The following is a 17,058-nucleotide window of genomic DNA, read 5'->3' on the forward strand; positions in this document are numbered from 1 at the left end:
TTTACTGAATCAATTTTTTATTAAATTTGTGAAGGGATTGTTTAGTTCAGAATTTTTGGCTAGCTTATTTGATAGGACAGTAAGATTCTGTAATGCTTTAGTTATGGTTCCGCTGGGAATAGTGTTGTCAGGCATATATAAGTACAGCATTGGGTTTTGATTATGACACAAACTCCACTTTCTTTTGCTAGTATTATGTTTAATGCTATTTTATTTTTCCAGGCCATTTGACTGGCAGGTCCTAATTGTTTAGCTATTTTTTAAAATAGTATTTTTAGTATAATTGATAAACCATTGCTGATTGTAATACATGTAATTTATTCAATTTACATTTTTATTTACAGTTCACTAGTAGAAGAACGTAGATTCAAATCTGGCAGCTATTTGGTTTTGGGCCTTAAATTTATTTGACATTTTTCTTGGGACTTCAATGGCATTTATATAAATACGAGAATTGAAGAACCTATGGGGGGCTTCTTTTGTTTGATGATATTTGGTTTTTATTTTTTCTGGTTGATGAAATAAATGCCAGGGTGAAAGGGATGGCCAATTGAATTACAGCACAAATTTTGCTCTAGTTATTTGGCAGAATGTTCAGTATTGGTTTATTATAATATTACCACACATCCGCTAGAGGATGGCTAAGGGCAGACTGATGGGTAAGCTTTTGGAAGGGCTAAAGCTCACCAAGTTTTTGTTAAGCCTCCCAGGAACGCTAAGTTTTTTCCCCAAACCCCAGTTTCCTTACCTATAAAATGGGCATAGAGATACTTCACAGCTTGTTAAGAGAATTAAATGTGATAAGGTATGGACAGCACTTACTGCAGTAACTGCCACCTAATAGGTTCAATAAATGTTGGTTTCCCAAGGTTCTTCCATGGACCTCAAAGGGTAAGTCGGCAGAGGTGGTTGAGTGGTTACAGTGAGTGGTGATTGACTGTTCATCAGTTGTGTGCTGCAAACATAACTTTCTATCCTAACCTAGTTAACTGTTATGGATGTGGTGTGGAATAGTAGAATCAGCAATGAGCCTAGGGGACCTGTGTTCAAATCCCAGATTGAAATTTTAATTGTTGTGTAACCTGTAGCAAGTTATTTAGCTTTTCTATATTCCTCCTATTTAATGGGTAATAGGGCTTTGTAGCTGTTGTGAGGACCGATTGAAGTGATATATATATAAAACACCAGGCACATCCTAAGTACCCAATAGTTGTTAACCCTCCCTTTCCTGACCTCACTCTCCTTTTTCTTTCACCATTTAGGTCAATTTTCTAATGTTCATCACAACTGTCTCTTTCTTCCTCCCCCAGGTATAGAATCTCCAGTGATGTTACTGGAACCAGCATTTGAGAAGGATTTATTTATTTATTTATTTATTTGAGATGGAGTCTCGCTCTGTCACCCAGGCTGGAGTGCAGTGGCGTGATCTTGGCTCACTGCAACCTCCACCCCCTGGGTTCAAGTGATTCTCCTGTCTCAGCCTCCCGAGTAGCTGGGATTACAGGCGCCTGTCACAATGCTTGGCTAATTTTTTGTATTTTTAGTAGAGATGGGGTTTCGCCATGTTGGCCAAGATGGTCTCAAACTCCTGACCTCGAGTGACCCACCAGTCTCGGCCTTCCAAAGTGTTGGGATTACAGGCATGAGCCACCGTGCCTGGCCTTGAGAAAGATTTTAAGTCACTTAGTCTAACCATTCATTTAAAGATGAGCAAAAGGAAGTCCAGAGTATTCAAATAACTTGACTGAGATCACACAGCTAAGTTTGTGGTTACACTTGATTGAGATTTTCAGGTCTACTAACTTTGGATCTATATCTGATTTGGTTTTATTTATTTCTTTTTTTCTTTCCTTCAAGCATCCATGCACTTATTTTATTTTATTTTTTGATATGGTCAGACACTTTTCTAATCACTGGAGATGCACTGGTTGAAAAAGCCAGTGAATGGAGCTTACATCCCAGTGGAAAGGCCTGGCTGCCTTCTAAGGCAAGTGGACACATGTCCCATTTCCACTGTACCCATGAGAAGGGCATTGTCCCACCCGCCCCTCACCAGCTAAACCTTTTTCCCTGCAGAGTATCAGGGTCACATAGCCTCTGCATCAGGGCCAGGGACAGCAAAACCGTGTTGAAGAGAGGTGAATGAATGTGACAGAAATCTGCCTGTCTTCCTCCATTGTTTAGTCATGAAAGTAATCGGATTCCATTTTTATTTGGAAAAAATGACTGACTGAAAGTGTTTTCTAATCTTGGTTGTGCTTTTCCTTTGGAGTCAGTAGGGTCCAGTAACCATGTGGATTAATACCAAGCTTATCATTAGAATTGAAGATGCTGCCACTTCCAGAAAGTTTTGTTCCTTGGGGAATAAAAAAAGATGAGATTCATTCACTTCTGAACCCATCTGCACCCATCCAAGCATGGCAGCTGATTTCTAAGGACAGGGCCAAGGAGGGCAGTAAACACTCAGTATTCACCCATCTTTGAGGCGTAAAGGGGAGTAAAGACTTAGACTGTAGGCCCAGAGCAGACCTCAGCAAGTAAGAACAAGTGATGCTGGCCATTTGGTGTAAGCCTCCACCTTTGCTGATCCCAGGCTCTAAATAGAATTTGATTGTGGACTCCACCTCTCTGGATTTGCTCCTGCCTTCTTCTGAGTGTTGAAGGATCCTGAACTATCATCTCTGTTTCTCCTTAAGCAACAGCTCCTTAAGTAGCAGGCTTTACTCTTGCAGTTTAGTCTGATACAAGAGTTGGCCTATTTTTAGTCGGCTTTTATGCAAATGAGTGCTATGCCCCAAGCTCTGAAAGGGGAAACGTCACCACTCACAGGTAGCAGGAGGGCAGGCATTTGGAAGGAAGTTAGTATTTCGTGGAGAGGAGCTGGAGTTTTATTTCTTTTCTTCCACTCATATCACCCTCTTTCTCCCCTCTTTCAGATGCTGTTTGTGTCATACCAGTGTATCTAATTTGCAAAAAATAGGTAGAACTTATGAAAGGTTGTTTAGTAGATGGGGGGATAATTGGCTCACTCTATGGAGAAAAAAACAACAAAACTTATCCCTACTTAACACTGTAAAGGAAATAGGACAAAAAATGTAGGAGAATATCATGAGAGAGGGATGGGGAAGGATTTCTCATACAAAACGTCAAAAGCATAAAACAAAAAAATTGATGAATTTGATTATATTAAATTAAGGATTTCTATTCAACAAATGCCATAGATACTTTTAATAGACACACAAAGGATCAGAAAAGACCACCACAATGTCTGAAACCAACAAGGGTCTATTATTAGTCTAGAAAAAGAAGGAACTCCTGAAAATCAACAAGAAAAGTATAGAAACTCCATTAGATAAAAAAGTGAAGAAGTTGAAAAGGCGATTTTCAGAAGAAGAGTCCTAAAAGGATGCACAGGCACATGAAGAGATGCTTAATGGCATTAGTAATGAGATAAATGTCAATTAAACAACAATTAGTCATCCCTTTACATTTTTCAGACTGGAAAAAACAGATAGTGAGTCGATACCAAGCTTGGGGTTGGGGAAAGGGATGTAGAGATGCAAGCACACTTCTAGAGGTCAATCTGTTCATGGGTCTACACCCCAAAGAAACTCTTCTATGGGTCCCTAGGGTCTCTCGAGGGAGGTCCCTAGGGTCACTGGAGGGAGGTGGAGGCAATTGGGACAGTATGTAAGTGAGATATAAGACATCCTGGAGTATGCAGCAGCTAGAAGCAATTGGGGCAGTAGATAAGATTTATAAGAGGGAATTTGGGAGGATCTGAAAAACATAGTACTAAGTGAAAAACAAACAGATGAGACCTATACTACAAAAACATTTGCACACAAAACAATATGCATTTTATAAGAATGTATACAAGCAAAGGGCTTCATGTTAAACAAACTAAAATAGTTAGGATGGGGAACGGGATTGGGGATGAAGAAAACAAACTCAGGGGCAAACATGAACTTCAGACGGCATGTTCTTACTTCCCAGGACCTGCAGAGAGAGTGGCAGATCCGTTAGGGAGGGTGGGAGGGACACAACTTCCCAGACACCCAGCTTTAGCAGAATGCCTAACACTCAATAGTTGCTTAATGTTTCATGAATGACTATGAATACAAGTCTGACTGGTGACATCATCCAGGATTTCACCAATTCCTTGAGGTTATTCTCCTGGAAGTCTGAGGCAGAGGAATCCATGAGTTTGCTTGGCCCAGGGAAGGCAGTAGACTGACCCAATCCATTGTGGCTATTTTCTACTGAAAAGTCCTTTCTACATAAAGTGTCAAATTACATGTCTAGAAAATATAGTTTGTTCAGTCCTAAGAAAGACACATATAAAAGCTGAAGCTAGATCAGTTGTCTATCCACAGTCTAGCAGTTTATTGGCACAAGTTCTTCAATAATATTGGTAAGAATTTATTATTATTATTTGAGACAGACTTGCTCTGTTGCCCAGGCTGGAGTGCAGTAGCATGGTCTCAGTTCACTGCAACCTCCGCCTTCTAGGTTCAAGTGATTCTTGTGCCTCAGCCTCCCAAGAGCTGGGATTACAGGTGTGCGCCACCACGCCCAGCTAATTTTTGTGGTTTTTTTTTTTTTTAGTAGAGACAGGATTTTGCCATGTTAGCCAGGCTAGTCTCAAACTCCTGACCTCAAGTGACCCGCCTGCCTTGGCCTCCCAAAGTGCTGGGATTATTGGCATGAGTCACTGTGCCGGATCTGTTGTCACTCTTTATATAAACTATAATCTAAGGAAATTACAATCATGCCAGCAATGGCATTTAGCTACTCTTACTGGTAGGAGCCATTCAAGGAATCTAAGCATGAGCCTCGGGGTTCAAATCTGATTTTTCTGAATTTCAGATCCTCTATCATCAAGGGAGAAACGGTAATTATTTCACAGCTTGTACATAGAATAGGAATTTAGCCTGTTGCTGGGCTAATCTGTTCTCTTCTAGTTCTCTTTCTTTCTCTAGCTCATCTCTCATCATTAATATCCTTGATGGTTGTCTCATTTTTACCTTCTTATTGGCCTAAATCAGCTTTCTCCAACTTGGTATATTGGGCCAAATAGTTGTGGATGTCTGTCCTGTACCTTGTAGGATGTTTAGCAGCATTTCTGGCCTCTACCCACTAGATTCCAGAAATACTCCCCAGCATGACAACTAAAATTATCTCCAGACATTGTCAAATATCTTCTGGGTGCAAAGCCATCTCTGGCTGAGAGCCACTGGCCTAGACAAAGAACCTGGAACACACCAGTGCTTTTGTGCAAAACCCATTTTAGAAACGTTCTTATTTGTTTTCAGGATACAAGATACAACATTTGCTTTGCTGCTTCTGGCAAATATCTAAAATTAGAAGATCAGAGAAGATGATTATAGGTAACCACCTGGCCAAATCTACCTATGGCAAAAGGAAGGTTTGAGTCCACTTTCTGAGTTAACTCAGAGACAAAACAAAATAAAACACAAAAATGTAATCTCCAAACTGAATTAATTATTTGAGCAAATGTGGTTTTTGGGTCTCTATTTTACAGGGAAATTGGTGCGTTTTCCATTTGCCATGGCCAGGCATGCGCTGACTGCACAGGTGGAGGTGATGAAGAGAGAGAGTTTGGAGAGAGGCGAATATTTGTTAGGATTCTGTCTCTCAAGCTTTGCCAGTGAATAGGAATATTTTTTCTGGGTTTTGTAAATTTGCAAAAAGAGAATGATCCTGGTATTCTTGAATTGGTTCTTTCGACTCAGTGGCCACATGAGTGGAAACGCCTGTCGCAAAAATTAAGGTCCATAGAACTGAAAAAACAAAAAAGCGTGCAAAACTATTGAGGACCTATCTGACCTAGTTCAACAAGACAAAATGAGGAAATCCTTGGTTGTTACTGTTAATAGCCCAGCACATCAGAAAATGTTTGTTGTTGATCATGTAGATGATCGTGATGAGAGAGGGGCAGGGGGAATTAGGTTTCAACTTGCTCTTGCTTAGGAGTTTTCACAGTTGTAGTTGTTCTTTCTAATCAACTGATCCAGGACCAGGTTTAGGGAGATTAGATACCTCAAGAGGGTCTTCTAACTTTGAACCAGGGGTTCTAAATCCTCTAGATTTATAGTGGAGAAAACAGAATCAACTACTTTTCTCCAGTTCCATGTTTTGATTGAGGGGATGGAGACACATAATGGGTTAGAGGAGGAATTCATTGCCATGGTGATGAGGCCCGGGATATGGTGGACAGTGAAGAACTATGACAAAAAACACTGCAGAGAAAGAAGATGTGGGAGGAGTTGGGAAGCATATGAAAGGAAAAAAAAGCCAAAAGAGAAATGACTAGATTAATAATTTGGAAGCTTAATGGTGTGTGTCTTAGAAGAAAAGTTTTCTGAGCCAGGCACAGTGGCGCATGTCTGTAAGGCCCAGCTTCTCTGGAGGCTGAGACAGGCAGATCTCTTGAGCTAGGGAGTTCAAGGCCAGCCTGGGCAACCTAGCAGGACCTGTCTCTAAAAAAAAAAGAAGAAAAAGCTTCCTGAATGAAAGAGGTTAGAATCCTGTAGAATAAGTAGATCCTGGCAAACAAGTGACTAAATGAGGAAGAGAAGAAGGGCTTTTTCTGAAGTTCATAGTGAATCCATGGGAACGTTAATCCCCAGTCATGCTTGCCATCCATACAGTGCTGCTGCATTCCCAGCCTTCTCTCACGACGCCTCATGAAGGCCCAGTGAAATGAGCCAGAAAAGAGCCCATTTTACAGATGAGAATAAGAAGTTCAGAAGAACGGAGACTTGTTCAAATTTATAAAGGAAAACACTGGTTTTCCTTATCCCATTATAACACATGGCCACTTGGGCTCAGTAGATTCTCAGAGAGTAGATTTTATGACAATAAGATCTCAGAAAAATGACTTAAAATGGAATCAAACAGGGTGTGGTGGCTCATGCCTATAATCTCAGCACTTTGGGAGGCCAAGATGGGTGGATCGCTTGAGGTCAGGAGTTCAAGACCAGCCTGGCCAACATGGTGAAACCCCATCTCTACTAAAAATACAAAAAAATTAGCCAGGTGTGATGGCAGGCCCCTGTAATCCAAGCTACTCAGGAGGCTGAGGCAGGAGAATTGCTTAAACCCAGGAGGTGGAGGTTGCATTGAGCAGAGATTGTGCCACTGCACTCCAGCTCTGGGCGACAAAGTGAGACTCTGTCTCAAAAAAAAAAAGAAAAAAAATTGAATCAATTTATCTGGAGAAGAAGGAAGCTAGAGGGGAAAACACTAAAAAGAAGAGGTGTATTTTTAAGATTTAAATAAATCTTTACTTTCATGGCAAATTTTACATTTCTCCATTCCATTTAAAATATTTTCCATAGCTTAGCTGAACCAGGCTGAAAGTGGATGCCTGGAGTGGTGGAGGCGATACACCATGAAGTAGACAAGACAGTAAAGGAAGGGGAGATAACAGCCTTCTTTGTTTTGCTGGGGGCCAGTCATCTCTAAAATTCTTGGAAAATTGAGAAACAGTTAGTGGGCCATTTCCTTCCTGAACTGCAAACCCCAGCATCAGGGCAGAGTTATCTCTACAAAGCAGGGAGAGAACGCAACAAATAGAGCTTGGCCTCACCGCACTCTCTGGCTTTTGGATCACATTTAATGTGAGAGAGTTGAGCCTGTTCTTGGAATGGGCAAATTCAAAAGATTAAGCCACCAGGCCATATGACCATTCATCCAGGTGGGTGAAGGTTCCAGGACTCAGGGAAAAAGGAGCTAGGCAGGCAATGAAATCAGGTACATGAGAAGAAATCATTTTGTTTTTTTCAACCATGGTCTGTGTTGAGTAAAAACTCATTTTAGAATTAATAGAGAATTTCTTCATCTGCTCTGAGCAATTGCTGGCTTCATTTTATAGCTGAATTCAACCACATGGGCTCATTGAGCATGTCATAATTTAGTTTCCATTGCAAAGAGAAAACGAGAGTCTATCTCAAATTTTGAAGAAATATTGAGGAAATTAAAAAATTATCTGGATAAAAGTGCATAAGGGGCGCGTGGAAGCAGAGATAAATGAACACTGCCAGCCCTTCATAAATGTATTATTATGTTTATGTATAATTTATCAACTTGGATTTAGGAATGAAAACTGATTATGTTTCAAAAGCAGTTAAGTAGAAACTTACTTGAATTTGAGCAACAGATAGAGCCAAAGAGAAGAGAATAAACAGACTGAAATTGAAACACCCAAGAAAATAGCATTAAGAGCCTGGTGACTGGGAGAAGGTTAGGGATCCTGCCTTCTAGAAGCGTTATATTGGCTCTTGATCCCATAGTCTATACGTAGTGCTTTGGGAATAACGCGGCTTTCCCAGGTGCTAACACTACCAACCAACATAGAGAACCATCAAGGTGTAGCATTTCCTCTAATATTATTTCTTTTCAGTCCTTTAAGAAAAATCAGTTAAAGTGAATGTTATTGCTGTCATGCAGCTTGGAGGCCTGGGAGATACGAAATCTTGTGAAAATGTGCTAATCTTAACATTGCGTATCAGGAGGAGTTGGGGAAGGGAAGGAGGGTCCTGCCAACTTTTTTCTGTCATGAAAAATGAAGAGGACTATGGCTGGTACTCCAAGCTGGAGCAATGCCCTTCTCTATGAATGCATAAAAGACGCAGGTAGACTTGAGCGTGGAGGACCCAGAGAGGCCCTTGAGGCTGGAGAGATTTAGCCTGAACCTGTGACTTGGGCATGCCTCCCTTGGGGCATCCTCCAGAATGCTGGGCAAATTGCTGGCAGATTCAAGGCCTTACAGAGAGCATACGGCAGTGAGAAAGCATAGTGGTTAACAGTGTGGGCTCTTGAGTCAGATAAACCTGGGTTTGAATGTGAACACTGTCACTTCTTGGCTATGTGATTTTAGGCAAATACCTTACTTCTCTAATGCCTGTTTCTCTCGTCTTTAAAATGGAAATAACAGTATATCAGTCTCATAAGATTTGCTGCTGCCTGAAACAGTGTAAGCACTCAATAAATGGTAGTTTTGAGGGTTATTTTATTTCTAAAGCCATATGTAGTCAAGTGCCATCATATGACAAATGGTAAGTGCAGCAGTCGTAAGGCATGGCCTAGGCACTTGGCAGCCCATGACAAACAGCTGTCCTGAGAGCTCCCGGGGAGGAGTACCAACATCCGATCCCCATTATGCAGCTCTGGACCCCATTAGCCTCCCAGCTCCAGTATCCTACCTCATTCCCAAATGACCCAATAGACACAGTAACTGGTCCCATGTTGCGACACGAATAGGATTTTTGCATAAGAGTTCAAGTTAAACAGACGCGAGTCATCTTATTCTTTGGTTCCATAGCATTTGGCTATGCAAATTTCATATTCTCTTGGCTTCCTTTTTCTCCAGTGCCCAAGACCAAATAGTGGAAGCAGAAAGAAATGTCAATGGCTGCAAGGGCGCGGGGGGAACCATCACTCCTATATGCCTTCCACTGGAAGTGAGGCTGGAAGGATATCAGGCTGGATTTGTTGACACCTTTGATGGTTCTGTAGGAGGCCTTGCCAATGTCTTATATTTTGAAATTCATGGCAAGACATAAGCAACAGATTTGGCAAGAGGAAATATTATAACCTGAAAAATGGGACAGATTACTAGAAAAGCAGCACAACCAGAGAGAAGGGAAGGGAAAAAAAGGATGACAGAATAAAGGGGAAAGAGAGAAAAGTAGAAAAGGAAATTGAAGAGAATGAAGTGTTCTGGTGCTGATGAAGCTTAAGAATCAGGAAGTGATAATAACAATAATAGTTATAGAAAGTAGGAATGAGATGGTTAGAAAGCCTCAAACAAAAAAGTTAGGAAGGAGGGGGTCTTTCAGGCATTAGGTGATCCATCTCCTTTCTTTATGGCTAAAGAAAAGAAGAAAGAGAAAAAAGAAGAGAAATAGAGAACCCTGTGTGTCTGGGCCTTTGGGTCTAGGGGATTGGACTATGATCTATGAGACTGTTTCCACAACTAATAATCTATGAATTTATAAGTCATGCATGTTTTTCAGATTCCTTTTTTGGTTAAGACTTATTTGGTTAAGTCATTGTGGTCTGTGTAACTTCCGATGAAAGCCATGTTGTGATGGATGACATGAATGCGTTTGATTTTCCGCACCTCTCAAAAAGTCAGGATCATAATGCCCTTCAAAGTTCTAAGTAGCTTATACAGTGTGATCATGTTTTTAAAAGTTGACCAGCCTTCAGGTATGTCCTGGGCCTAATACGCTGCCTTTGGGGAGATAAGAATCTAGGCTAGAACCAGGTCCTAGAACTTTGTGTCACTCATTTGGGTGATTCCTCAGTTTCCTTGTTGTTCAGCTCTATGATATCTGTTTCCTTGGTGTCCAGGTTTTCCATTAAATACAGCATATCAGGAGAGACTCGAGAGCCAGCCACAATGTTGATCCCACTGATCTCTGAGGATGTTTCTGTGTCAATTAAAAGAGCTGGCTGAGAGCTCATGGGATCTGGACTTAAGTTTCCCAGGGAAGTGTGGCTGGAGTCCAGGAATCCCGGAAGACTCCACCTTTTTAGAAAGGTATCACCAGGGTCTCCTTCACAGTTGAATATGTTTTCCTCAGCGATGGCTGAAACAGTCTGGGGACTGGGGCCTCCAGGAGGTGTCTCCTTCTCTGAGGGAGACAGGATGGATCCCATGGGGCCCTGCTTCTGCTCAGTCTTGCTTGGCTGAACCCCTGTAAACTCAGAGCTCAAGATGGAGGTAGCGGAGTCATGGTGGTAGCCGTCTGATGTGGGCACTGGTGCTTCGGCCGCTGTGATGAACACCTCGGGTACCAGTGGCATTTTGATGGGGGAAGTTCTCACACTGGACTGTGGGGTCAGGCTCTGTAAAGTGCTTGTCTGGCTGGTCTCCCTGATGGTGGACAGCTCTCCCATGCTGAAGTGCAGCGTGGGGCTTCCTTCTGGGAAGCAGGATTTCTTCCAGGTGGGTGAGGCCCTGTGGGGGTTTCTTGAGGGCACATCCAGTAGATCCCTGGCTGGGCTGAGGTCATCTCGGGGTAAGAACATGGAGCTGTCACTTGTCTGCCTCCCGTAGCTTCTTCTTCTGGGGCTGGAGGGGTGTTCGTGGGCACTCAGGAACCGCTTGACTCTTCTTATCATGGAATGCCGATGGCCATGCTTCTCATAATCCCACAGCCACTCCTCGTCAGGAAAGTCAGACCCAGACAGCCTGAAACACACAATGACAAGATCCAGGCAGAGTAGCTTCGGGGGCCTAGCTTTGGGGGCAGAGTCTCAAAGTCAAGATATGAGTTCGGTATTTTTGCCTTATAGATTTTTTAAATGGGGGTTTGAGGACTTGAGATAGTCTAGCAGAGGCTCACACACTTTTTGATCTCAGATCCCTTTTAAACTCTTAAAAATTATTGCGTATCCCAAAGAGATTTGCTTATGTGGGTTATATCTATTACTCTCTTCTGTATTTAAAATTATAACTGCGGAATGTCTGAAACACAAGCATGTACGAGCACACATTCCGTTGACTGCTAAGTGATGACATCATCACATATCTTGTGGCCTCTGGAAAATTCCACTGGACACTCTTAACAGAATGAGAATGAAAAAGGCAAATAACATGTTGTGCTATTATGAAAACATTTTTGACCTTCAGGACTCTCTGGAGTGGTCTTAGGGATCCCCAGATATCCCCAGACTACACTTTGAGAATCACTGATCTAGAGACTTGGACATTAAGAAATATCTATATCTCTATATCTATGAATCTATCTATCTATCTATCTATCTATCTATCTATCTATCTATCTATCTATCTATCTGTCATCTAGTATATATTCTTTCTCCCTTAGTACAGTTGAATTAAGGTCAAGTTTCCCAAGGACCCATAAAACCCCCCTTAACAATGGATCATAGGTAAATTCATGAGCGTGCAATGCCCAGCTCACATTTATTGACTATATACTAAGGCCCAGCTAAGCACCTCCTATGCGTTGATTCATTTAGTTATCACAATAATTAGATGAGTTGGTATTAGTATTATTATTTACACTTTACAAATGAGGAAACTGAGGCCTGGAGAGATTCACTAAATGTACTTAGCTAGTGAGAGCAGATTCGGAAGTCTGGCTCCAAGCCCTTGCTCCTAATCGCTTTGATGGAAAGCCTACTATACAGGGGTCAAGGGATGAGCTAGAGCCCAGGGTGGAATAGTGAGTAAAGCACAGTCCTTGCTCAGAGGTAATTTGTAAACATTCCTGATAAGGCTTTGCATTTATGTCTGTACAATTAGGGTTAAAAAAAGAGAAATTGGAACCTTGTGGAAAGGATATATTCATCCAGTTAGGGTGAACTCGCATCGCGATTGGGCTCCGCTTGTGATTAAATTTGATAGATTGGCTACCAATAATTTCCTGCTGAATTTTTACCATTTAAAAAATAAAACAAATAATTCTACCATTTAATTTATTTATTTATTTATTTGAGACAGAGTCTTACTCTGTCACCCAGGCTGGAGTGTAGTGGTGTGATCTCAGCTCACTGCAACCTCTGTCTCCCAGGTTCAAGTGATTCTCGTGCCTCAGCCTCCCCAGTAGCTGGGATTACAGGTGGGTGCTACACGCCCAGCTCATTTTTGTATTTTTAGTAGAGACGGAGTTTTACCGTGTTGGCCAGGCTGGTCTCGAACTCCTGACCTCAAATGATCCGCCCACCTTGCCCTCCCAAAGTGCTGGGATTACAGGCATGAGCCACCACACTTGGCCAATCCTACCATTTTAAATCTCCTTCAGGAATGACATAAAAAGAATAATTGAGGTGAGATAAGCCTGTTTGGTAGTTTGGCCTACTCTGGCCTCGGATTACATAGTTATTTGCCACACATCTCTGTGGCATTACAGCCTTAATGGGGTTTGAAGAAGGACTTAAAGCCTTGCCCTTGAACTACAAATGCTCATCATGCTAGCTCTGGGAGCAACAGTAACCAGCCGGTCCCAGTCCACTATTGGTAGCGACATCTCTGGTGACAAGATGCCGGGTGCATTTTATGTGACATGAAGGAAAACATTGGGACAGTATAATATTGGCGTAACTTGAAAGGGCAAAGCAAGCAGCCAAAGAAACGTCGTTCCTCATGTTTATGAATAAAACATGGATGACTGAGATGATTAACTGGCTGAATGTCCTGGGACGGCATTCGATTACAGCCTTGTGCTGTTTTTCTAAAGCCCCAGCAGCACCCTTGGCTACCAGATAGCCTTCTGACCCACCCTCCACTGTGTGAGGCTGAGATTCTATTACATCGACTTGAGAAATGCAGACTCATGCTTCGGTGGCCTTGGTGACCCTGCTGGGTGGATTGCATTTGGTCAGCTCTGCAGTCACACTCCACAGGCACCCATTTAGTTAGGGAGGACACCAGAGGAGCCACAAGTGAACTTGTTCACTAACACAGCCACTCTGGATGTGTTCTAGGAATCAAGGGCAAGCTGGCAATCTCTCTATATAGGACAGGCATCTGTCTTCCATTTGGGATCTCAACTATTTATTTAGGATTTGTGTTTTAAAACAACCTCTAAAGTTGCAATCTTGTAAGAAAGACAATCTTCTAGGAAAAAAGTTAATATTTTTAATACTTCAAAACTTTGTGACTCAAAATACAGAAACCTTATGCCCTGGTATAGGACATATGTATTATACCTTCAACTGCAGCAAGAGGTATAAACCCCTGGGTCATAGATGGGGGAAAATAGACAAGTTGCAACAAGCAAACTGTAAAACATCTGGTGCTCTTGCTAATGTCGTACTGATTCATAACTGACATTGGGTAGGTCTGCCGAGAAGATCCTATTGTACCTTCCTGGCTCATAAGAGTATGGACTGGATGCATGAGATTTATCTGTTTATTCACCCGACTAAATTTATTGAGCACTTATCATAAACAATTTGCTGCATTAGGTACCTTTTAAATTATCACTTAAAAGGAGAGAGAAGACATATAAATAAATATCTACATTTGGGGCAAAGCAAGTTTTTGAGCTGGGCTTTGACACTGAGTGGGAATTGGATAGATAGAAAAGGGACAGAGCATTCCAGGTGAAAGAAGTGACTTGAACAAATAAGGCAGCAGGAAAGTTTAGGGTGTTTGTGAGAAATAGGAGATACTTGAATCTGTGTGAAACACACAGAAAAAGTGTCAGGCCTAGGCTGGAAAGAGGTCCTTGGACCGTGCCATGAAGAATCGTATACCAGGTTGCGGGATGTGGACTTTATCCTGGAGACAGAGGGCAGCTGTGGATCATCTTTGAGAATGGAGGGCATCGCTAGGGTTGTGTGGTGTTGGTAGGGGTGTCCATGGTGGAAGGCTACACAAAAAGCAACGTTGATGACTGCTTTAGATAAGAAACATGACTTGAAAACTTGTCACTCCTTTAGTCTGAAACAGGGTCCTTGGAAGAACACTTGGCGATCTGTGCTCTGGGGGCAGTTTTAAGTATCTTACACTGAGTGGTGAATGATGCCCTCCAGGTCTTAATGCCGTAACAGAGCAGTAGGGAAACTCCCCAGCATGACAAACCTAATGACCTTTCTTCTAAATGCTTCCATGGAAGATCTCATTGCCAACACACAGTGTTCATCTCTGCCTTTCTCTGGTAGCCACTATTCCCAATATGACAGCAGAAGCTGTGCTTTAAGAACAAAATAGTTTAAAATAGAATACTTATTTATTTATTTAGAGACAAAGCCTTGCTCTGTGACCCACGCTGGAGTGCAGTGGCACAATCATGGCTCACTGTAGCCTTGACCTCTTGGGCTAAAGTGACCCTCCCACCTTAGCCTCCCAAGTAACTAGGACTGTGGGTGTGCACCACCATGCCTGGCTAATTTTTTATTTTTGCTAGAGATGGGGTCTCCCTATGTTGCCCAGGCTGGTCTTGAACTCCTGGCCTCAAGTGGTCCTCCCGTCTTGGCTTCCCAAAGTGTTGGGATTATAGGCGAGAGCCACCACACTCGGCCTTAGAATAGTTTGAAAGAGTATTTCCCAAATGGGAGGCTGGGGTATACATTTTAGTTTCTTTTATGTTTTTTTTTATGCTCCTTGTTTGATATTTAAAGTGTCCTCTTAGTCTAGGGTTAGTACAATACTGAGGCTCAATATAATACCACTTAACCAACAGAATAGCAGAAATATTATATGATAGAACAAAAGTACCCTCATTATATTCCTATATATTAGGGAGAGTCAGCTGAAAAAGCTAGGTTTTATGTTCTGGAACTTATTTGGACTGAGGGAGGCAGGTAATTAGAGATAGAAGGACATTCATGGAAAGTGTCATGCGGCCATCAGTTTTCAGGGATGAAATTTGAGAACTGTCTCTGTGGTGGGAAAAATAATTTATTTTGAGAGCTTGCAGAGCCAGGATTGCTGTGTCTATGCTGACACCAACCAGCTGTGTGATCTTTGGGGACTCATTTAATCTCTTGTGACTTAGCATCGTTTTTGGTAAGCTGGTGATAATTATCCTTTACCTGTCTTTTAGGTTGTTTGAAAGTTCAAAAGGGGTGACCTGTGTAGAAAAGCTTTGAAAGTAGAAGATGTAAAAAGGACTCTGTCAATGACTGGCAAACTTTCAGAGGTGGTTTCCAAGTCATCATTGACTTCTCATACAGGGTTAGAGGAGATGATAATGTGTGTCTGAAGGTCACTCCCTTTTCTTCTTCAAGATTGTCCTTTTAAAAATGTTACTACACCTAGGAGATATCACTTAACAATTAACACCTTCAAAAGGGATGACTTAGCCATTTAATGATAAGCCATTTAATGATAGGGCACTGGGTGAGTGAAGAGGAAATATAAGAACTGGAAGAAGCTGGGTTACTTGAGGGAAGGAAGAGAGGGCTGCTCCAATGATGAAAACTGTAGAGACAGACTGCCCTGACCTTGCCTCTCAATATTGTTTTTTTGTGCCATTTGCCAAACATCATCAAACCCTGCAATATACACTTATTGTGTAATAGAAACCATCAATACAAAAATATAGAAAACATGAGAATGGGACGATTGTGTCACATATTGGGCTATTTTTGAAAGGAAGAAGAGTAAAAGAAGGAGAGACAGAAAAGGTTATGTTAAGCCAGTCAGGCTGGTTAGTTATAGTTGAGTCCAGAAGAAGGGAGAGCATGCATTATTTCCACACGTTAGGTAGGTGTCTGGGTTAAAATTATCTTAATCTCAAGTGTTAATAAAAAACCCAATTTCAAAATATATATGGAATACCTACACAAACATCAGCCCCATGGTTTCCCTTGCAAATGACAAATATCCGAGGGCATACGCAGCCATGATTTAATTAGAAACTTTAAAAGATGCCTGGGCTGGTCAGGGGTGCAGAAGAACATGCTTCACCCTCTGCTGCCATAACAAAGAGGCAAGAAACAGGCTGATGAAGATGCCAGCAGACTGCCATACTCCTTGGGGTGTGTCTAATATAGAAAGACAAAAATAGCCCTGATAGCTTGAAGGATTTAATGCATTTCTCCAAAGAAAGCTTTTTGCAAAGCAACCCCCTTCTCACGAGAGTGATTAGGTAAATATAGAGCTTCAAAAAGATTGAAAGATAAAACTGGATGATGCTTGTCTCTCTTTCTCTGCTCTACTTTTGAAGCGGTTTTTGGACAATTTAAATTCGAATAATAAGAGGCCTTTTTAACAGAACTGAAATGAGGAATTTAGGAAAATGATATTTAGTATGATGAATTCTACTTCTCACTGCAGATTTATTGTTTTCAAATTGCTAGTGTACTCACAGTCAGGCGACTGCCTTGGAGGGAGCCGATAATTTGCCTGAGAATCTATCAGGGCAGAGACATACATGTGTGAAGAAGCATTTTTCATGAGCAAAGCAAAATGTACTCTTCAAACCCATCTGAGGCGCATGTGGCTATTTTTAACCATCTGCACTGCAGAATCATCATCAAAGCTGTAGCCAAGGATTTATAAAATGGGCAAGGCAACCCTCCCTCTGAGCTGGGAGGTGTGGGGCTAAG

The 17,058-nt window shown here is 41.8% G+C and overlaps 1 protein-coding gene across 2 annotated transcripts in view; it reads right to left on the reverse strand.

Annotated features, from left to right (window-relative positions):
• Positions 1 to 9,020: 9,020 nt before the first annotated feature.
• Positions 9,021 to 17,058, reverse strand: part of BEST3 (bestrophin 3) — a 52,727-nt gene continuing 44,689 nt past the window's right edge. Inside the window, exon 12 of one of the 2 annotated variants that reach the window (XM_032171657.2) lies at positions 9,021 to 11,227. In XM_032171657.2, the coding sequence (XP_032027548.1) occupies positions 10,318 to 11,227 (910 nt within the window). In that variant the 3' untranslated portion in view covers positions 9,021 to 10,317. The remainder of the gene's footprint in view (positions 11,228 to 17,058) is intronic. The other variant, XM_032171659.2, reaches the window with a different exon arrangement.

Source organism: Hylobates moloch, unplaced genomic scaffold, assembly GCF_009828535.3.
Source record: "Hylobates moloch isolate HMO894 unplaced genomic scaffold, HMol_V3 SCAFFOLD_12, whole genome shotgun sequence".
In the NCBI taxonomy this organism is placed as follows: Eukaryota; Metazoa; Chordata; class Mammalia; order Primates; family Hylobatidae; genus Hylobates; species Hylobates moloch.